Raw genomic sequence first — 15,953 nt, forward strand, 5'->3', positions numbered from 1 at the left:
GGGATTCAGCCTACACGTGAGGAGTTTTAAAAGCTCCCGTGTGATTTTAATCATATGATCCTAAGCAGGTTGAAAACCACTGCTTTGAAATGATATGGCCTAGAGAGTGCACTGTTGGATAGGTATTCCATTGGTATGAGGGAGTCAGGTTTAAATTGACACTTAGAGCAGACTTCCAAAGAGAAAAGTAGGAAACAAATGAAGGTGGAGTAAATTAACAAATAAAGTTTTAAATAAATAGAATGATGTATATATGTACGGCAGATGTCTGTGTGTGTATGTAGCACAAGTCCTGTCCTTTAAGCTCCACTTAAGCTAAAATTATGGAAGAATGTGACATATAAAAGGCATGAAGTTAACATTTCATTTCAAGGCAGAATTAAAAATTGTGAGGCAGCCTCATCTCACTTTATAGATACTGTATCGATCTCGGTGAGGTTCAGTTTCCTCCTTGCTAAAGACCATTGTGAAGTTTACTGGCTATTTTTTACCTAGGTGCTTTTGAACTACTTGGAAGTAGGTGTTCTATAAACCTAAGATTTGGGGCCAAATTTTAAAAATAAAAATGTTTATCATTTTTTATCATAAATGTATCATATTTACTATGTAACAACTGTGTGCCAGGCATTGCACCATATAGTTTATAGCTCTATGGGTTAGTTTTTATTATCCCTGACTTTCAGATGAGGAAATTGGAATTCAGAGAGGCTAAATAGTTGCCTAAGTACACATAATTAAGCAGCAGAGCAGGAAATTTAGCACTGTTCAGTCCGATTCCAAATACTGTGTTCTTAAACTCAGTTGTCTCTCTGAGATGAGTGGGTATGTCTATGAAAGTTTGGAATCATTGACAGAGAGCAGAGTGTGTGGATACAAATGCTAGATTTGGGCTGTAGGGCTTGCTGACTCAGTTTGAGTCCTGGAATAAAGTTGGCACATGGACTCACCTTAACTCTTTTGGGCTGTTTTAATTAAATAAGAAATGTAAAATATCTTTATGAAGGAGAAACATTACATAAATGGGAATATTTTAAAATCATTATTATTACTCTTATGGGGGAACAAATCGAAGGAAAGGGTCATGCTTATCTTTTGAAAAATGTTTGCAGGGGAGTCATTTGAAATGATCATTTTTAACTTCTAGAGGATGTTGCTTATATGCTTCCTTGATCAATGCCCCTTCCTTTCTAGAGACACACAGAGCAACTGCCCGGTAGTAAATATTTGTTGGAACAAATATTCGAGCACCTACACATGCCTTACATTGTTAGTCTATATCTAAGCAGAAAACTTTAGCAGTTTTTACCTTTCATGGCATTTAAACTTTAAAGGAACGGATTGGATATAAGCCTGTCTTTAATAGGGTTGTATCTGAGGCATCAAAATTTTGACCCTAAATTACCATCACATTTGAAATTACATTATATACACATTTGTTAAGAATTAGTTCAACTGGCTCTTCCTCGTCCTGGTCTTTTATCCCCACCTCTCATCCCCATCTCCTTCCCTCCCTTCTGGGAATGAGTCCTGTAGTCATTAGGTGGGGAAATGCGGAAGCGTCTCCCCTGTTGAAGGGACCCAAACGGTTTCAGATCAGGGAATTGAAGCTGAGCTCAGTCAGGATGGCATCCAGGTAGGAGAGCAGCCCCGTGCAGAGTGTTAGAGCCGAAGCACATGAGGTGGGCGTTCCTGCAGAAGGGTGGTCTGGCGAGAGGCCTCAGAGCTGAGCACTGACAAGGGCTTCTCCGCAGCTATGGCATGCAGGTCTGATCCTGATCACAGGATGGAGGTAAAGCACGCAGGAGCAGACAGTGCAGGATGCTGGAGCCTAAGTGCGGGAGGAAGACACCTCTTTGGAGCCAATGGGAGATTAGTTATCTATGGGGGGATTGATCAAATAAGTAAAGCTGGTGAGGATAACAGAATCAACGTCTTTCTCTAGAGAAGAAGGAAATAAACGGGGAAAACTAAAATGAACCTTGTGGTGTTGGACTGCAGTTGGCAGCATTAGTGTGAATTAATGACTTTAAATATCTATCTCTATCCATGTCTTATGTCTATATATATCTATATAAATAGATGCATAAATATAAACGTGTATGTGTAAATATATGTATAATGCATATATGTGTCATATATATTTACAGCTGATCCCTGAACACAAAGGTTAATCTATGTATAATTTATAGTCAGCCTTCTGCATCAGTGCATCTGAGGATTGAACCAACCATGGACCATGTAGTCACGTAGTATTTACTCTTGAAAAAAATATGCGTATAAGTGGACCCTTGAAGTTCAAACCCTCATTGTTCAAGGGCCAACTGTATATATGTATGTATATTATACCCATTATATATATGTTGTGTGTGTGTGTGTGTATGAATATGTACACATGTATTCTTAGGTCTGCCCACTGCGATGGAGCAGTGATTTCCCAGCAGTGATGAACATACTTAGCACCCAAATCTTGATTCTAAATACATTTTTTTTTTTTTTACTAATAATAACTTGGACTTTTTGTAGAAATGGCTGATATCAGGATTGGAGTGGGGAAAGGATAGGATAAGCCTGGAACATCTTATGCCAGAAAGCAATGAAGTGTTCAAAGAATGATGGGTGATGTCAAAAGGATACAGAAGCCAAAGTGAAGGGGGTACGACTGGACAAACAGAGCATGAAAGTAAATAATAATACTAATGGACTAGTATCCATATGCACTGAATAATGTCCATTGAATTATATAGGTATTCATGAGTACATACTGAACTTAATTAATTAAATGAGTCAATTGAAAGTTTGATGAGGCACAAAATAGTATATAGTTTCAAAGTAACTTCCCACAAAATTGGCATTAATGAAAAGGGAGAAAGAATAACTTTTAAGTGGAGAAGCCTGGCAGACACCACTTTAATCAAATGATCAGAGTGTAAATCAGTAAAGAAAGAAAGAAAATTGTGTGTCATCTGACAGGGTGCAGTGAGAAGAACACAACATCTCCTCTGTGACTTTCCTGCCAAAGATGTCTACTCTGAATCTAATCGTATTACAACTTAACTATCCCGGAACTTTCATAAGCATCAAGGTCATAAAAGTCAGGAGAGACTAAAGCTGTTTAGAGTGAGGAGAATAGAGGGACATGGCTCATGGCAGCTCATGTGATCCTGAGCTGAAACCTTTGGCTAAAAAAGTACATTATAAAGACTTTTGTTGAAACTTAGATAAGATGTGGGATGAGATGATAGTGCATAAATGCTAATTTCCTGATTTTAACAGCAGTACTGGGGTGAAGTGGGCTATGTCCTTTGTAGGAAATGTTGTAATGTTTCTGAGGTCGAATGGGTCATCAGGTGACCAACTTGTTTCCCAGTGGTTCAGGGGAAACATTCTTTACTCTGTACGTAAAACTTTTCTGTTAGTTTGAGATTGCTTGAAAAGCAAAAAGAATTTCAATTCTGAGAAAGCTTGAATTAACAGACAAACCACAAGGATAGCTGAGAAATAGTCATCAGTTTATGTAATTAGGTATGATTTTCCAAAGGAGTATTTGCCCTCAAACAGAGACAGATTATAAGTGTTGAGGCTGTCTGTCCTAGATTGTAATCTTTTCAAGTTACTTTTGTATAGTTGGCCTCACATATTTCACAATATTAGGTGAACCTCGGAAATAAACAACTTAGGACACACACATTGACATAGAAGGAAAAAACCTCACAATGGTTTACTAAAAATAAACTCTCTACTCCTAATAAAACATAGTCACTATTCATGCACAACAAAATATCTCAAATAATATATTGTTAGTATAAATAGATGTTATCTTTAAAAATGCTGTTTCTCTTTTAATTGAAAATAATATTTTTCTGGTATTTTTAAAGTTATTGTGGTCATATCATTACTAGTGTATCCCTACTCTCAAGATAGAATCTTTTTTACTATTGCCTTATAATTATATAGTTCTGAGATCCTGAAAGGGAATTTAGATGTCTCATCTGATTGATCTTGAAGCCCAGAGTGCTTCTGTGATGTAGCTAAGAGCCTGGAGCTAGCTAACAGCTGTAACTGGTTTCCTAGTTTGCATTTTAAAACTCCATCCAGCACTTGGTACCTCTTTGGAAAAGGTCCTCAAGATAGGAAGGGCTGCAAGAAATGTTCATGCTTTAAAATATCTGCACCTAAACCATGTAAAACAGCACCTCAGGGCTACAGGGCTATTTGAAGATTTTTAAAAATCATCACTTTGAGGAATGAGGGTTGAAGATGTACCTGTTTTGAAATCAGGATTTCTCAACTTTGGCATTATTGACATTTTGGGCTGGATAATTCTCTGCTATGGGGGGCTGTCCTGTAGAATGCTTAGCAGCCTCACTGGCCTCTATCTTTATAGTGGGTGAGTTGTGTCACCCCCCAAAAGATGTTCAAGTCCTGACCCTTGGTATCTGTGAAAGTGATCTTATTTGAGAGTAGGGTCTTTGCAGATGTAATCAAGGTAAAATGAGGTCATGTTACATGAGGTCATGTTACATTAGGATAGACCCTTAACCCAATGACTGTGTCTTTATGAAAGAAGTGAGAGGGAGATTTGGATCTAGAGACACAGACACACAGAGGGAGGATGGATGTGTAAAAATGGAGCCAGAGATTGGAGTGATGCATCTACAAACGAGGGAATGCCAAGGATTGCTGGCAACCACCAGAAGCTAGGAAGAGGCAGGAACAATTCTTACTTAGCACCTTTAGAGGGAGCAAGGCCCTGAACCTTGATTTCAGGCTTCTAGCCTCTAGAACTCTGAGAGAATAAACTTCTGTTGTTTTAAGTCACCGTATTTGTGGTAATTTGGTATGGCAACACTACGAAACTAATATAACCTACCAGGTACAAGTAGTAACCTCCAAGTTGTGATAACCTGAATGTCTCCAGACATTGTTAAATATCCCCTGGGCAGGGTGCGGGGAAGAAGAGAATCACCTCTAGTTGAGAACCATTAAACAAAATCTAAGTCCTATCAAAGAATAACCTAGTGGGTGAAACATTTAAAAAACCCACAGTCTCTAGAAAGAGCAGAAATCCTAGTTTTATTTGGCATAAGTTTCACTGTTAAAATATCTTAATGACCCAGGTGGAGATAGTTTGAAACATTAGTTTCCACACTGCCCTTCAAAATATATTTTATTGCAAAAATCATATTTTAAAGAAAAGGTCAATTTATTTGCATTTCTATGTGACCAAGTTTTAAAAATAGTTTTACAAGGCTATGTAAAAGTACACATTGCTTTTGTCATTAGGCTTTTTAATTGTTCTTTAATTTTTTTTTAAACTAATCTAAAAATGACCTTCTTGTCCAATAGTTCCCATGTATATAAAAAAATATGAGTTCCCTATCTAGACTGTTACCTGTCCCTGACTTAGAAAGTCTGACTTATACATGTTCCCATCAGGAATTTATTTTCTTGCCAAAGCTTCTTTCCTCTTCTTTTCCTGACAAACTGTCTCTGGGGTATAGCGTCTAGCAATCAAGGTAGCCGTATTCCCCTTCTCTTCTTTTACTACTGCCGCTGGGGACAGGGGACAGGTATCCTATATTCCTAGAGCCCAGCGGTAGAACTCGAAATGTATTGTTTACAAGCAGTATTGGTAATTAGATATTTTAATGCTATAGTTCAGCTATATCATGGCTTAAATGGCTTTTACAATTTGGTATGGGATCTCATGGTTATGTATATTGATAGTGTTGTTTCCACGGGGAAATGTATTCCGAGTTTGAAACCTCTGTTTTATAAATAGTATATGTTATCCATTCCTAGGTTGTGTTTCTGTAATTGGGTTGCACATTTATATTGCTATTTATCAGAACGCTAAAACTAAGACTTATTAAAATAATTTTAATTATACATGTTGATAGCAATCAATACATTATGTGGATGAGAGAGAGAAAGACAGGGAATGGTATTTATCCTAATAGCTGTTTCTTATACCTTTCTTTAAATGATGTCCAGACCCTTCCAAGATTTTAAAATATAAGAGATTTGCGGGGGGGATGTTAGAGAAAATGCTTATTCTTAAATAGAGGTATAGTTGAACTGATTTTCTGACTTAAATAAAAGCAAATCTTAAAACCCAATGCAGTTTTTTAGTGTTTATCTTTTTTTCTTCCCAATTTACTTCAATTAAATAGGGCCCCATTTAAACATGTGAAAATGTTACCTTAATATTAAATAGAAATTATAGCATGTTTATTTCATTTAAAATGTTAATAGCATAAATTATAAACCCTTCTAGCAATGTCTATTTTAAAATGTAATATGTTAAAGATATCTAAGTGGAGATCATTTTGCAATTTCCCATGAAACAATACAGGTGAAAATTAGAATGTTACACAGTTCTTTGATGCAACACCCTCATGCCCCATCGCCCAAGTAGAGGGAGAAAAATCTTTTAATCTCTGTGACAACTACTAAAAGCTACTCTTTTATGTTGGCATTTTGGCCACTACCTGTAAAAGAATGCCGAGTGGAAAATTTCCAGCAATGATTAATAGAGGAGTGAGTATGATAACTGAAGGAATGCGTGTTATGATCTTGGCACCATCACTCAATATTATCCAGCTTTTCTGATCCTCCCTTCTCTATGAAATGAAACCCCAAGTAACAAGTCAGTGGCAGAACTTGGACCAGGATACAAATCCCTGACTCTCCATTCTGTACTTCTTTTTGTGACTCAGCCTAATCCTTTCAGGGAAGTATTCAAACCACATCTGCCTGAATCTCCTGCCAGTGTCCTTTAAACACTACCATCAGCTGCGCCAGCCTCCTGCCAGCTGTCCTCCTCCTGAAAGCAATAAGGTTTACGTTCTCACTGTTTTGATTAAAAAATATCTTGGCTAAACGATGAACTTCTCACTTTAATATTCTAACACCTTCTGCAGACTGCCCTGCTCTTGTACTCAAGACTCTTAAAGGAACTTTTCCCAAGACAAAAATCACAACAGTTATACATGCCCTTTTGCACTTGGGGCTTCTTCAGTGGAGTCTGGAGCCTGATCACGAATGCTTTGAAGGCAATAGGAAGTTAGGATACAGGTGGTGGCTGGATTATAGATGTCTGTTTGTATTTTTAATATATGAGTTGGCAATTGGAAGTGGTCACAACAGTTAGTATATTCTGGAACTATCCAAATTTTCCTACTCTTGAAGCTTGATTTTTCCTTTTCCTCCTATTCCTTCAACTTCCATAAGCTTAATTTTGCCCAAGTCAAGCCTAGACCCCTTTTCTCTCCTTATTCTAATGTAGGTCCTAGGGGGACCCATCCATCCACATCCTGTTGATGCAAAATGGGAAGATAACCCCAGCCTCAGAGCTCATCTCCTTGGCATTATCTCCAGCTCTATTCTACCTCCAGAGTCCTTCAAAGATGTAGATCGCACTTCATACTCTGTAGCTCAAATACCAACTTGTATACACCACATAGGCTAGTTACAGTCAATACTATAAATGGGTGCTACTCTGAAATTTTAATGACTCTCAATCACAAATTGTGGGCCCAAACCAACATTATTATGATCCATGTAGCCCTCCAGGAACCAAGTTTACTCAGCTTCATATTCCTTATTGGCATCAAGCATGTATGCTGTATATGTTCACTTATTTAAGTGAAATGAGAATGACAGCATTTTTTCAGCTTATGTCATCCTTACTGTTGCTGATACTGTGAATAAGAATAATGATAATGATAATAATAATAAATGTCAGACCATCTCAAAAGGGTTATGAGCTTGTTTCAGGGATAAAAAGTGTGGTGAAGATCTTCATGATGGCATTCTGCTCTGCAGTAGGCTAGGGCAAGAAGAAAGGTCTCCCGAGCAAAGGAAGCAAAGGTATCAAAGCTTCTGTTTGCAAGCTTCACAGAACAGATGACAGAGTAGAACAGTCCTTTCTTTCCCACCTGCTGTTCCCAGGTGCTGTTCCCTCCAGGCTTCCTGTCCAGAAGGGAACAACAGCATCTGCCTTGATCTTCCTGAGATATTTTCTCTTTAATGCAACCTGTAAGTGAGCTATGCCCAGTAATAGAAAAAAAGAATTTTCATATTGATAGGTGACTTTTTGGCAATGTGTGTGTGTGCTTGAGAGAGAGTGACAGAGAGAGAGAATAGGAATGAATGAATATTAGGTGTGGGTGGAGGAGAAGTTTTGTATTCCTGACAGCCTAGTGAGAAACTCAGGGCATATTTTCCTAAATAATCACCGTCAGAGGGTAGTATGATTTAGGTATGTTATTTGTGAAAGGATTATTTTATGGGAAAGTGCATCCCACCTTCCAAGACTGTATTAGAAGTGATCAAAGCTCTGGAACATGGCTAATTGGAGAGCTAGGTTCTGCGAGGTAGATTTTTTTATTAGGCAATATTGAAAAGCTGTGTGTAAGCTGAAGCAACAAAAATGATCACCTGCTTTGATAACATTTTTCATACGTTTAAGAAAGGTAAAGAAGAAATCTAATCTTGCACTAGGAATAACTTTCTGAGCAGAGTGTTAAAAAATGTGGTGTAAAAAAGGCCCAGGTTTAATTTAAAGTGAATGAAGGGTCTTAAGAATGCAGCCAAGTTTACAATAATGAGCCTTTCTCCTCTGACTTGTTTGGTAAAGTTGGGGTAGTTTCCGTGGGAGGTAAGGTCTGTGTCCTAAAGTCAAAGAAACAGTAGCTAGTGTTAAAAAAAAAAAAAGAATCTTTGAGGAGAGTGGGACAGGTGGAAATGGAAACCTTGTTTCTTCGATGAAGGTTTTTGAAAGAAGAGATAAGTGACAGAGAAAAACGGAAAGTTGGTTTGGTAGAGGACACACTGGACCGTCACCGTAGCTGGAAAACAGAGCAGCACAGACTCTCCCTGTCCATCCATTTATGTTCTCTGTCCTCTAGCGCCCGGTGCACTCTCTCTTACTTCTTTTTTACGCCCTTTATTTTGGTCTCTCTGTCCCTTTTTGCGCTCTCATCTTCTCTCTGCCTTTCTATGTCCTTTTTTTCCCCTGGCACTCTTATCTAATTTCTCCATATCTTCATTTATGTTTTATAAAGAAACTACAAATTTTAGGATAAGGAAAGGTTTTTTTTTAAAGCCATTTGATGTAATCAATAGGGATTTTTCAGTAAGAAAAGAACATAGAAAAATTGGAAATTTTGTTATATTTAATAGCTCAGTGTGTTTCTGAATGCCTGTGGAGCATGTAAGACCTAGTGAATCAGAGCTTCCTGAAAACATTATTTTTCATTAATAGTATACAATATACCATTTTAGCTGTTGTGAACTAGCTTTCAGACAGTCACTTAACCTTGATAATAATATGTAATCACATGTTCTTATTCTTACAGCTGCACCTTTCACAAGTCTACCTGTCCGGGAAGAAATGATGGCAAAATACTCTAACCTTTCCTTGGAGAGTCATAACATATCACTGACTGGTAAGTGTATTGTGTTTCAAATAATATAATGCCAGATAATTTTTCATTTTTAATTAAGCTACTGTATGAATTATGAAGTACTAAAGTCTGCTGCCAGTCTGGCGGGAGAGACACACCAGTATCTTATACAGTCATAACACAGTGTGACGGGGTCCCGTGCGACCAGGCCGGCGTGCCCTGTGTGAGGGAGGAGGCAGCCTTTCCAGGCATGGGGGTTAAATGCTCTCTAGAAGGAGGGCGCCTGGGACGAGAGGAGGGCTCATTTTGACGTGCAGATGCTCTTCGGTTTTCATCACACCTTGCTGGTACATCTGTTCAAATCACTGTTCACTGAGAGGAGAATTCATGTATCTGCTGGAAGGCCTTTAGGCAAAAAAATTAAATATGTTATCTATGACTGCTATGGAAAATCAAGCGAAGAATCCTGACATAAAACTCAAGTCTGCTTTCTCTTTTCACAGTTTTGGATTCCAGTATTTTAAAAGTAATCTCAGAGTTCTTTAAATGAGCAAGAGCAGTTATCTGTTTTAGCAACAATATTAAAAGTATAATTAGAATTTTAATCCTATTTATTAAGTCACTAATAAGTTTCATCCAATTATATGTCCAGGCTTTAACTGTCCTCTAGTCTTAAGAACGGTTTCTCTATTTCTGTTTAATATGAATCTGATACCAGTGGAATATTTGCAGTGAGTTTTCTGGTAGGAGAACATTTTTTTTTTTTAATTTTATTTATTTATTTATTTATTTATTTATTTATTTTTGGCTGTGTTGGGTCTTCATTTCTGTGCGAGGGCTTTCTCTAGTTGCGGCGAGCAGGGGCCACTCTTAATCGCGGTGCGTGGGCCTCTCACTGTCGCGGCCCCTCTTGTTGCGGAGCACAGGCTCAGTAGTTGTGGCTCACGGGCCTAGTTGCTCCGCGGCATGTGGGATCCTCCCAGACCAGGGCTCGAACCCGTGTCCCCTGCATTGGCAGGCAGACTCTCAACCACTGCGCCACCAGGGAAGCCCGGGGGGAGAACATTTTTATGACCCCTGTTTGTTCCCAGATGTCCCCATCCTAGTATTTGGAGCTTATTCCTACTTGTAAAAAGTAATTACAACAGTCCTGTGTTGCTACTTCTTTTACTTTTTGCACGTTCTAGTCGTTGGTTTCCTTTGTTAGGATGGGATGTTTCTTTAAGAGAGATTTATGTGAAAACAAAAGTTTGCAAATCCTTTGATTGGCCTGGTAGTGCTGGCAGCAGCACACCCCTCACTTACCCTGGGTAGCTGGAGCCCGGGAAAAAAAGGGTCAGGTGCCCAAAGGGAGAGCAAAAATTGGACTTTTTAGTTGATGTCTGGTTGGTTATTTACTTAACCCATTTGGAGGCTTTCACTCCTAACCACTTTTTTTTTCTGGTACCAGTATTCCTACAGTATTCATGAGAGCAGGTGTTCACAACTGTCCGTCACTCACCTTCAGCTCTGGCCTGATCAAACTTTAGTCAGGCTTTTCTCTTCCTCCCAGACCCCTGAACTTGGCATGCCCCAAGTCTGAGCAAGCAGCAAATGCATGACCACAGCCCAATCGTGCTGTCTGCTTCTACCCACTGGTTGCCTCATTTCTTCTCAAAAGTTCCTGCTAGCCTGCTTACCCCTCCCTATAAAAGTCTTTTTCTGTTTGACAGTGAGATACTTGAAGATCCAAAGCTTGGAGCATTTTTTCCTATTGCAATAGACTTTTGGAATAAAGTCTCTCCTTATTTAAGTCTAGGTTTGTTTTTATTTGACAAAAGAAAAGATTTGACATTAATTTCAAAACACAGGATCTCTGAACTGTGACCCTTGTTGTTCTGTTTGCCTTCCCATCAAGAAGTTTGGTCTTAGGAACTGCCTTTATTGAAATATAGAATTTAAATCTGAAGACGTACTTATGCTTATTAGGAACCATAGGCTTTCTTCTTATTGTTACCACCAGGATTTTTAATCTACTTCATAAATAGAATGTTTTCATATTCTGTCATATCATTGTTTATTTGAATTGTGCTTAACATTTCTGTGTTGTTACTTATTTTCTCTTTCCCTCTGGCCATTTTAGAAGTTGATCTCTCTCTGTTGGGATAAAAATTTTTTTGTACAGAGATGCAAATGTAGTACATTAGTTGCAGATTTTGGACCAGCATGACAACTTTTGGCCCAGTTCATAGCACATTTACTCAAAGATGCTTGAGACTGGGAAACAGGTCCTGTGCCTTGGAGAGTGAAAAACATGACCTTTGATTCATGAAAGCCTAATTGTTTATTTGTTTTATGTTTTTAAAACACTGCTAATCATTTACTTAACAGACATATGGTATTGACTATGTACCATGTGTGTATTTCTACATATAACTTAGTTTAAACCTCATAAGAACCCTAAGCAATGGGTACTATTACTATTTGCAATTTTCAGATGAGGAAAAAGAGGCACAAAGAGATCAAGTGAACTGACCATGGTCACAGGTGGTAAGTTGGGAGTTTGATTTTGAACCCAGACTGTCTGGCACCAGGCGCCAGGCTATTAACCACCATACTATGCAGTCTTTCTTAATGCCCAGTTACTCGTTTCTTTCCGCAGTGTTATTAATACAATTATACCTATTTTAAGGAAACTTAGATTCGCTATGAGACTATGGAAAAAAGTTTCAAAAACAATAAAAACAAAGGTATTTTGATTGCCCTTTGCTAAATAGGTTTGTCTTGGAAATTGCATTTGCTGAGATAATGGATATCTTTGTAAAAGTATAATTGACTTCACTAAGCATGAAGTGTTTTTTTTCCAGTTGTCTGATGTCACTGTGTTTCAAAAATTGATCTTTTAATAATGGACTATTTTAACATGACTGTGCTAGGTTTCCCAATGTCAATATTCAGAAGTCATTGTATTATAGCAATTAGAGTATTTCTTTATTGTTTTATTTTTTTCTTTCTCTGTGCGTATTATAGTGTTTGGTGCCTCCATTAGTGTGTTATAGTTTAACCCAAGAGGTTAAAATCGAAGCGTCAGCTGGCAGTTTTCTTGACTACCCTGGTAATGTTGGCATAGGCTCTCCCCACTGGCACATTTTATTTATCATTTTGAGATGTGAGCAGCTGGCCTGGCAAGGACCTCGTGAGACAGGGAGGTAGACAAAGCAGGCATTGGAGCTACAGATACGTATATTAAGGCATGGAGTAAAATTTGGGAAGATTAGTCAAGGTCAGGAAAGGCAGCCATGTCGCTTAGACCAGCTAGACAAGAAGTTGTGTTAGGAACATTCAGATTCCTGGTTCAAGTGCCTGGTCAATCAGATTGAAAAAAGAAAAGAAGCGAGAGTCCCTTACATTTGGCTGCTCAGACACTTTGTTGCCGGGAAGATCCCAGAATGACTCCAGTGAGGTGCACACGTTTAGGATGTTTCTCAGAAGCAGACCTCCAGTTATCAAATCTTATGTAGACTGTAGATGTACAGAGGAAAAAAAATGTGAATCCTAATATACACAGAGAGAGAAGGTAGAAGAGGGATCGCCCATAGTAACACAATCGGTAGTGGCTGTTAGCAACTTTTGTTTTACACTAGGGTTTCTCATTAGCATAAATATTGACATTTTGGGTTGGATAACTCTTTGTTGCTGGAGTTGCGGGGAGCGTGTTCAGGGCATTGTAGGATGTTTAGCAGCATCCTTGGCCTCTACCCACTAGATCTGAGTTTGTTTAAATTTTTTTCTATTGTAAACCATGAGCAATGAACACTTCTACATATCTCTTTCTGGGCATGGTTGTGTGTGTTCCTCTAGGATAATTGCCACAAGTAGAATTGCTGAGTTAGAAACTATGCACATTTTAATTTTAATACATACTTGCAAACTGCCCTCCAAAGTATCCTGACAATTTACCCCTTCCCCCTATCTGCATATTTGAGTGTAATTTTCTCTAGATCCTGACCAACCTTGACAGTATTAAACTCTTCGCTTTTCTGAGTGTGAAAAACTGTACTATTATTGTTTTAATTTGCATCCTGGAATTAGGCATACTTATATCTGTGTATGTTTATCTGTTAATACCCTTTATTCATTTTCCTATTGGGCTTATAAATTCTTCAGTTTATGTAAATGAGACAGCTATACATTTTGAGTACTAATCTGTACTTTTTATAAAAGTTGCAAATGTTCTTTCTTGTCTTTAAAATTTTACATGGTGTTTTTTATTGTGTAGAAATTTCATTTACACATTTCTCCTAATATTTTCATAGGAGTTCTTAATAGGAATTTTTAACCTTCAGTTTTCAAACCATTTAAAATATGGTTTTACGTATTGTGTGTGATAGAGCACTAACTTTATTACTATTTTATATAGATAGCTAATGTCCCAACATCCTTTACTGAACAGTTCTTTTTCCTACTGCTGTGAAATAGCACACTAATCATATTCCAAATTTCCATATGCTATTCTGTCTCTACTGTTTCAATGTTTTTCAAACTTTTTATAGTGCTACACAAAGTAAGGAACAACTTACTTTGTAAACTGATGCACTACCGTGCATGCACGCACACGTCAAGCAACACCCACACCTAATAGATGTGTTACACTTCGATAATTTCTCTTTTCTTACAACCCATTAAAAAACAAATCTGGTGGTAACTACTAAATTGATTTCCTGATGCACTAATAGTTTCCAACTTGCTTCTAAAAAATTCTTATTTATTCCATTAATTTTCTAGGTGTTTTCTAGCAGCACTAACAAATTAATATTAATTTTTGAAACATTATACTTTTGTTCTTTTTTTAAAAAATAACTTTCCCTACTTCCTGGACTTTTACTCTTTCATGTGGGTTTTTTGTTTGTAATCAAGTTCCATAAAAAATACTCTTTGGAGTTTGACTGATTTTTCACTGAATCTGTAGATTAATTTGGGGGAGAATTAGTATTTTTATGATACTCTGTTGTCACCTGTGATGATTTAGATCTCATTTGACTTAGGGTATCTATTATAGTTAAATTTTTCCATATATATATATAATTTTTAATAAACATTGTATATAATTAAGATGTACAACATAACTATATGGATATATATATTACTACAGTCAAGCAAACTAATTAACATATCTTCTCACAGTTATCATTTTTTGTATGTGAAGAATGCACTTGAAATCTACTGTCTTAGCATATTTCCAGTGTTCAATACAGTATTAACATAACATACAGCAGGTGTTAATCATATTTATCATATTGTACATTACATCCCTAGTACTTATTTATCTTATAACTGGAAGTTTGTACCCTTTGGCCACCATCCAGTTTCCCTTCCCCTCCACGCCTGCCTCTGGTAACCACAGATCTGATCTCTTTTTCTGTGAGTTTGTTTGTTTGTTTGTTTTTGAAGTATAATTGATTCCACAACACTATGTTAGTTCCTGGAGCACATTATAGTGATTAGATATTGCTATATATTTCAAAATGATTATCACTATAAGTATAGTTAAGTCTATACCATCTGTCACCAGACAAATATGTTACATTATTATTGGCTATATTCCCAACACTGTACATTTCATATTTGTGACTTATTCATTTTATAACTATAAGTTTATACCTCCTAATCTCCCTCACCTATTTCTCTCAACCCTATACCCACCTCCCCTCTGGCAGCCACCTGTTTGTTCTCTGTATCTGTGACTCTGTTTCTGTTTGGTTATGTTTGTTCATTTGTTTTTTAGATTCCACATATAAGTGAAATCATACAGTAATTATCTTTCTCTGTCTGACTTATTTCAGTTTGCATAATACCCTCTAGGTCATTCATGTTGTTGCAAATGGCAAGATTTCATTCTTTTTTTATGGCTGAGTAATATTCCATTGTGTGTGTGTGTGTGTGTGTGTGTGTGTGTGTCTCTCTGTGTGTGTGTGTATACACCACATCTTCTTTATCCATTCATCTATTAATGGGCACTTAGGTTACTTCCATATCTTGGCAATTGTAAATAATGCTGCAGTGGACATAGGGGTGCATATACCTTTTTGAATTAGTGTTTTTGTTTTCTTTGGAGAGATACCCAGGAGTGGAATTGCTGGATCGTATGGTAATTCTATATATAATTTTTTGAGAAACTTCCATAGTGTTTTCTGTAAGGGGTGCACCAATTCACATTCCCACCAATAGTGCACAAGGGTTCCCTTTTCTCCACATCCTCACCAGTACTTGCTATTTGTTGTCTTTTTGGCAATAGCCATTCTGACAGGTGTGAGGTGATATCTCATTGTGCTTTTGATTTGCATTTCCCTGATGATTAGTGATGTTGAGCATCTTTTCACATGCTTGTTGGCCATCTGTATGTCTCTTTGTAAAAATGTTTGTCAGGTCCTCTGCCCATTTTTTAATCAGGTTGTTTGTGGTTTTTTTTTTTTTTATAATGAGATTTGTAACATTATCTCTATTATTTATTTTATTTTATTTTTGGCTGTGTTGGGTCTTCGTTTCTGTGCGAGGGCTTTCTCT

The 15,953-nt window shown here is 37.4% G+C and overlaps 1 protein-coding gene and 2 long non-coding RNA genes across 6 annotated transcripts in view; 2 read left to right on the plus strand and 1 right to left on the minus strand.

The window, feature by feature from the left end:
• Positions 1-15,953, plus strand: part of LOC309657937 — a 1,158,638-nt gene that overhangs the window by 906,797 nt on the left and 235,888 nt on the right. The gene's annotated exons all lie outside the window — the stretch shown is intronic.
• LOC309657945 overlaps positions 1-15,953 on the minus strand; it is a 68,024-nt gene that overhangs the window by 49,765 nt on the left and 2,306 nt on the right. The gene's annotated exons all lie outside the window — the stretch shown is intronic.
• Positions 1-15,953, plus strand: part of EMB (embigin) — a 58,299-nt gene that overhangs the window by 6,907 nt on the left and 35,439 nt on the right. For all 4 annotated transcript variants that reach the window (XM_082455925.1, XM_082455923.1, XM_082455926.1 and 1 more), the window contains exon 2: positions 9,363-9,452. In XM_082455925.1, the coding sequence (XP_082312051.1) occupies positions 9,363-9,452 (90 nt within the window). The remainder of the gene's footprint in view (positions 1-9,362; positions 9,453-15,953) is intronic.

The sequence above is a fragment of the Balaenoptera physalus genome, assembly GCF_965194825.1.
Source record: "Balaenoptera physalus genome assembly, chromosome: 3".
NCBI lineage: Eukaryota > Metazoa > Chordata > Mammalia > Artiodactyla > Balaenopteridae > Balaenoptera > Balaenoptera physalus.